General features: G+C 62.2%; 1 protein-coding gene across 2 annotated transcripts in view; it reads right to left on the reverse strand.

Moving 5' to 3' along the window:
* The window catches only part of STK32C (serine/threonine kinase 32C), a 91836-nt gene that overhangs the window by 5386 nt on the left and 80450 nt on the right, over nt 1-6000 (reverse strand). For both annotated transcript variants that reach the window (XM_024121437.3, XM_028481784.2), the window contains exons 7-10: nt 5373-5476; nt 4641-4757; nt 3380-3505; nt 3171-3302 (exon numbers count right to left, since the gene is read on the reverse strand). In XM_024121437.3, coding sequence (XP_023977205.1) covers nt 3171-3302; nt 3380-3505; nt 4641-4757; nt 5373-5476 — 479 coding nt within the window. The remainder of the gene's footprint in view (nt 1-3170; nt 3303-3379; nt 3506-4640; nt 4758-5372; nt 5477-6000) is intronic.

Raw genomic sequence — 6000 nt, forward strand, 5'->3', positions numbered from 1 at the left:
GGACTCTGCCTGAAACCCAGACTTGCTGCCCCCACCCCGACCGCATGAGTGGTTGTTCCGGGTGCCCTGCCTGAGTCAATCCGGGGTACACGGTCCTCGGGGTAGACATCCAACGGCCCTATCAACGCCGATACACACAGCGTCTGCCCCCAGGTGTCACCCAAGGTGGGGAGTGACAAAGGGCCTGGGCATATGGGGACCAGGCACCAATCCCTAACTTTGTCACAAATGACCTGCTGAGCAACTTAGATGTAATTCCCAAACCCCTCAGAATGCCCTGGAAAGGCAAAGGACCCAGAGTCGCCGAACTCTCTTGAAAAAGAACAGGTTGGAGGACTCACACTTACTTCCTGACCTCAAAACTCACCAGAGAGCTCCAACTGTCAAGTCAGTGTGGCGCCAGCAGGACAGACACACAGCTCGGTGGACTGAAACTGCGAGTCCGTAGATAGACCCCGACGTCCACTCCGTAGATGACGGACCCCGACGTCCACTCCGTAGATGACGGACCCCTACGTCCTCTCCGTAGATGACGGACCCCGACGTCCACTCCGTAGATGACGGACCCCGACGTCCACTCCGTAGATGACGGACCCCGACGTCCACTCCGTAGATGTCGGACCCCGACGTCCACTCCGTAGATGACGGACCCCGACGTCCACTCCGTAGATGACGGACCCCTACGTCCACTCCGTAGATGACGGACCCCGACGTCCACTCCGTAGATGACGGACCCCGACGTCCACTCCGTAGATGACGGACCCCGACGTCCACTCCGTAGATGACGGACCCCGACGTCCACTCCGTAGATGACGGACCCCTACGTTCACTCCGTAGATGACGGACCCCTACGTTCACTCCGTAGATGACGGACCCCTACGTTCACTCCGTAGATGACGGACCCCTACGTTCACTCCGTAGATAACAGACCCTTAATTCACTCCATAAATAAACCCTACATTCACGGTCAATTAATTTTTGAAAATGATGCCAAGCAATTCAATGGAAGAAAGAATAGCTCTTTCAACAAACAGCACTTGGACGACTGCATGTCCACATGCAAAAGAATCAGGTTGGACCCCTACCTGACACTATCCATAAAACTAACTCGAAGTGAGTCCTAGACCCAAAATGTTAAGAGAAAAAACTATAAAACACTTAGAAGAAAACACAGGAGTACCTCTTTGTGATCTTAGGTGAGGCAATGGTTTCTTAGAAATGACGCCAAAAGCATGAATGAACAAAGAAGAAACAGATACGTGGGACTTCATCAAAACCAGACTTCCGCTGCAGATGGTGCCAACCAGAAGAAAGAAAACCCACAGGACTTCCCTGGTGGCGCAGTGGTTGAGAGTCCGCCTGCCGATGCAGGGGACACAGGTTCGTGCCCCAGTCCGGGAAGATCCCACATGCCGCGGAGCGGCTGGGCCCATGAGCCATGGCCGCTGAGCCTGCGCGTCCGGAGCCTGTGCTCCGCAACGGGAGAGGCCACAACAGTGAGAGGCCCGCATACCGCAAAAAAAATAAAAGAATCCTCCTGCCATTGCAGGGGACACAGTTTCGAGCCCTGGTCTGGGAAGATCCCACATGCCGTGGAGCAACTAAACCCGTGTGCCACAACTACCGAGCCCACGTGCCACAACTACTGAAACCCACACGCCTACAGCCCGTGCTCCGCAACAAGAGAAGCCACCACAATGAGAAGCCCACGTACCGCAACGAAGAGTAGCCCATGCTCGCCGCAATTAAAGAAAGCCCGCGCGAAGCAACGAAGACCCAGTGCAGCCAAAACTCAATAAATTAATAAACTTATTTTTTAAAAAAACCCAGACTAGAAAAAAATCTTTACAAATCGTCTAAGGCACTTGTGTGCACAATATGTAAATAAATAACTCTTATCGATCAATAATAAAAAACAGAAATAAGGAAAGTAACTTCAGCTCTTTCATATAAAGAACTCAAAGCCATCACTCCCACCCTGATAGCAAGAACAAAGCCAGGCCAACAGGAAATCAAGGACAACTCCACACCTGCAGTGCCCATGCCGGCACCAGGGGCTGCCATCAGGGGAGGGGATGGGAGCCCACCCACGTTCTCACTGAGAAATTGAGGCTTCCAGGGAAGACCCCATCCTGGCCCCCTCACGGCAGGGAGAAGAGGCTAACGCCCATCTCTCTGCCCAGGACCCAGGCCGGGGACAGCACAGGCCCCCCAGGTGTGAGAGGCTGCATCCCAGGGCATCCCCATAGGCTCGACCCGGTCCGGGGGCTGGGGGACTGCCAAGCGCATACAGTGTCCCTGCTGTGACCACCACCATCCACACCCGCAGCCCTAGCTGTGTTGTGAACACCGGCCGTACCCCGGGGATGGGTCCAGGCTGGATCCCTTGCTCCCCGGGAATGCCCTCCACTTCCAAGAGCAGCTGACCTGGGGCAGGATGGGGGCTGTGACAGGTTAAACCATGTCCCCCAGGGTGGGGTCCTGGCCCCATTTCCTCGGAATGTGAAACGACGTCCCTGCAGATGCCACCAGTCAAGTAAAGGGCAGATCACCCTGCACTACGCGTCCTACCCAGTGTCACTGGTGTCCTCGTGCGAAGAGGAGGCAGAGACACCCACATGCATGTGCACACACGCACGCACACACATGCATATGCACGCGAGCACACGCACGCACATGCACTCACGCGTACGTGCATGCACGCGCACACACGCACAGACGTGCAGGTTACGTGCACACACGCATGCGCACGCGCACATTCAAGCGTACGTGCGTACACACATGCACAAAAGCACGCGCGCGCGCACACGCACACACACAGGTGGCCCCGTGATGTGCACACACGCACGCACACACATGCATATGCACGCGAGCACACGCACGCACATGCACTCACGCGTACGTGCATGCACGCGCACACACGCACAGACGTGCAGGTTACGTGCACACACGCATGCGCACGCGCACATTCAAGCGTACGTGCGTACACGCATGCACAAAAGCACGCGCGCGCACACACGCACGCACACACACAGGTGGCCCCGTGACCACGGGGGCAGAGCCTGGCCCTACGCAGCCACACCAGAGCTGGGTGAGGCAGGAGGCACCCTCACACCCCGACGGCCAGTGCCCCCCGCCGCAGAGAAGGGAGCGAAGGGCCCCCGGCTCACCGACTGCGAGCTGTCCCTGCTGCTGTCCCGCGACCTGTTCTTGGCCAGACGCTTCTTCTTCTTGTGCAGCGGCCGCGACTCCAGGATCATCTCCTCCAGCTCGAAGGTGGGGTCGCAGTGCAGGCGGCCTTTCTGTGGAGGACGGTGCTGAGCCAGGCACCCGGCCACCCTCGCCCACCCCGTCCACGCTGGGCCTGCGGGGGGCTTACGTTGGGCACGAAGGCGGGTTCCACCTTCTTCTCGCTCAGCTCGGTCCACAGCACGTCAGCCAGCGCGGGGGCCGCCTGCATGTCCTTCAGGCTGCACACGCGGTGCTTGGGGTTCACGGTGAGAAGCTGGAACGAGGCCCCCGTCAGCCGGCCCCGGGCCCAGGTCCGCCTGGACCCATCAGCAGGCAGCAGCTGCAGCCTGGCTGACTGCCCTCCCGCTTGAAGCCCGACAGGATGATGACTGTCACGGCCCCAGGGCAGCTGTGCGTGCGTGGCCAGCTTCACAGCCATAGCCTTTTCCGGGGGAAACACCAGAGACCCAGTCCAAGGCTTCCCCAGCCTTGGTGTGTGGATCTCCTCACCCCGACCTGGGCCTGTGGCGGCCGAGGTCCCACCTTGTGAGCCACCTGGCTGGTGTGGGCACAGCTGCGTGGGGCGAAGGCTGTGTTAAGAGCCCCTCTCGGGGGCTGGGGGAGGGCCTCTAGCTGCTTGGCTACACTTCCAGGGCCAGAGGTCTCCGGGCAGGGGCCAGAACCTGCCCGGCAGGACCCCGGGGCCAGGAGACAGGAGCTGGGGGTGAGCCGGGCCACAAATGTCCAGCACGCCCTCCCTCACCCATCCTGACCCAGCTTCGACGCCCCAGTGTGCTTGAGGGGCGACTCTCCGAGTGGGGAGCTGGCTGGCCAGCCGAGGAGCGGCCCCCCGACCCAGACCTGGACCCCAGGGGAGGCACTCTGATGGTGACGCCACAGCCCCAGGTCCCCACCAGGCTGAGGTCCCCACCAGGCTGAGGTCCCTGGGCCGCTGCCAACTCGCGCTCAGGACCTGGGATGCGCGGGGGTTCTGGGGTTTTCTCTGCTTGCTCCCCGTGGGGGGCTGGCCAGGCCAGTGGCTGCCCACCTCCAGCAGGAGGAGTGGGGCAGAGGGAACCAGAGGCAGGGCCGCCCCGGCACCCAGCCCCACACACACGATGGGGTGACCTGCCCTGAGTCTGGGCATCTGTGACACGCAACCAAGTCGTGAGGATTAAATTCAGCTGCACCAGTGCTCACGTAGGCCGAACTATTACAGCAGGCCAAGGAACGGGTGACCGGGCCAGGCTGGAAGCCCGGCCGGAGAGGGACACAAGACGCAGAATGCATGAACCAGATGCCTTCTCTGGACCAGGGCCTCCAGGCTGCCCACCCTCAGGACAGGATGCCCGTCGAGCCCCACGTGTCCGGTTGGTCCTGCACTCCAGGCAGGGCCGGGAGGGGCTCACCTTCCGCAGCAGGGCCACCATCTCCTTGGACCAGGTGGGCACGTACTGGACGCTCACGGTGCTGAACAGCTGCACCAGGGACTCCGCGGCGTTGCCCGAGTGGATGTCGTAGGGCCTCTGGGCAGCAGAGGCAGAGCTGCAGCAAGCGCCTCCCCAAACCCAGGGCCACCCGAGGCGCGCCGTACCTGCCCCCAGCCCCCGGTGCAGGCCCAGGGAAGAGCCCAGGAGGCCAAGCCTGCAGTGCAGCCGGAGAGGCGACCCGAGAGGCTGCCAACCGGCTGGGAAGGACGCATAGCACCCCAGGGGGCCTGGGCCTGGTGGACCAGCTGCAGAGGGCAGAGGGGTCTGCCTTGCTTAGGGCCTTCTCCAGGGCACAGTGCCTCGGAGGCCCCGACGAGGAGGGAGGAGGTGGGAAGGGCAGGTGGTGACGTGACGAGGCCCCCAGCCTCTGGGGCTCCAGCGCTGGCCGGGCCGTGGCAGCTGCGGGGAGACCACAGGGACCCACCCGCACACGAGCCTCACGGGAAGTACCGAGGGGGCAGCCCTGCTGGACGGTTCTCTGCCTGCCCCCAGCCCCCTCCAGCGTGCAGCCTCGCTGACGGACAGCACAGACCGCCCTGAGCACCTGGGGGTGGGGGCAGCCTCACCCCTTTGGGAGCTGGGGCCACCCCGGGGGGACGCAGCTAGCTCAGGGTCTGGGGACTGAGCCCGCGGGCCGCAGGAGCTCCGTACCCATCCACGCAGCAGTTCGTAAGCCATCACCCCCACTGACCACCAGTCCACCTCGAAAGAGTAGCCGGTCCCACCGTTGACGAAAGACTGGAAGATCTCCGGAGCTTTCCAGGGAGGGAAGAGGCAGCTGAGCATCCCTGACCACAGGGTCCGTGACCCCAGCCCCCGTGTCCGCAGGGCCCGTGACCCCAGCCTCGCTGACCACAGGGCCCGTGACCGCAGGCCCAGGTCTGGAACCTTGGGCCAGGCCAAGAGACCAGGCTGCCGCCAGAGCTGGACTAGGAGGCTGCCCTCAGTGGTCAGTCCGTCCTTCCCCACTGACCGCCTGGTTCAAATCCAGGTCCCACAGCCTGACGAGGGCGGGGTGGGCTATCTTATGACCAGACCCACAATACACGCCCGTCACTCAGATTCTTTTGCACGTATCAAGCCTGGATGTTCTTAACAGCCTGACCCGTTCCCGGCTGCTGTGCCTGTAGGTTAGTGACCCGACCGCACCAGCCACAGGTCGGGGAGGAGAGCGGCCGGCAGGCTGGCGGGGCGCGGGCCGGGAGGGGCGGGGCTCGGAAGAGAGCGGCCGGCAGGCTGGCGGGGCGCGGGCCGGGAAGGGCGGGGCTCGGAGGAGAGC

The sequence above is a fragment of the Physeter macrocephalus genome, chromosome 20 (assembly GCF_002837175.3).
Source record: "Physeter macrocephalus isolate SW-GA chromosome 20, ASM283717v5, whole genome shotgun sequence".
NCBI classification, from domain to species: Eukaryota; Metazoa; Chordata; class Mammalia; order Artiodactyla; family Physeteridae; genus Physeter; species Physeter macrocephalus.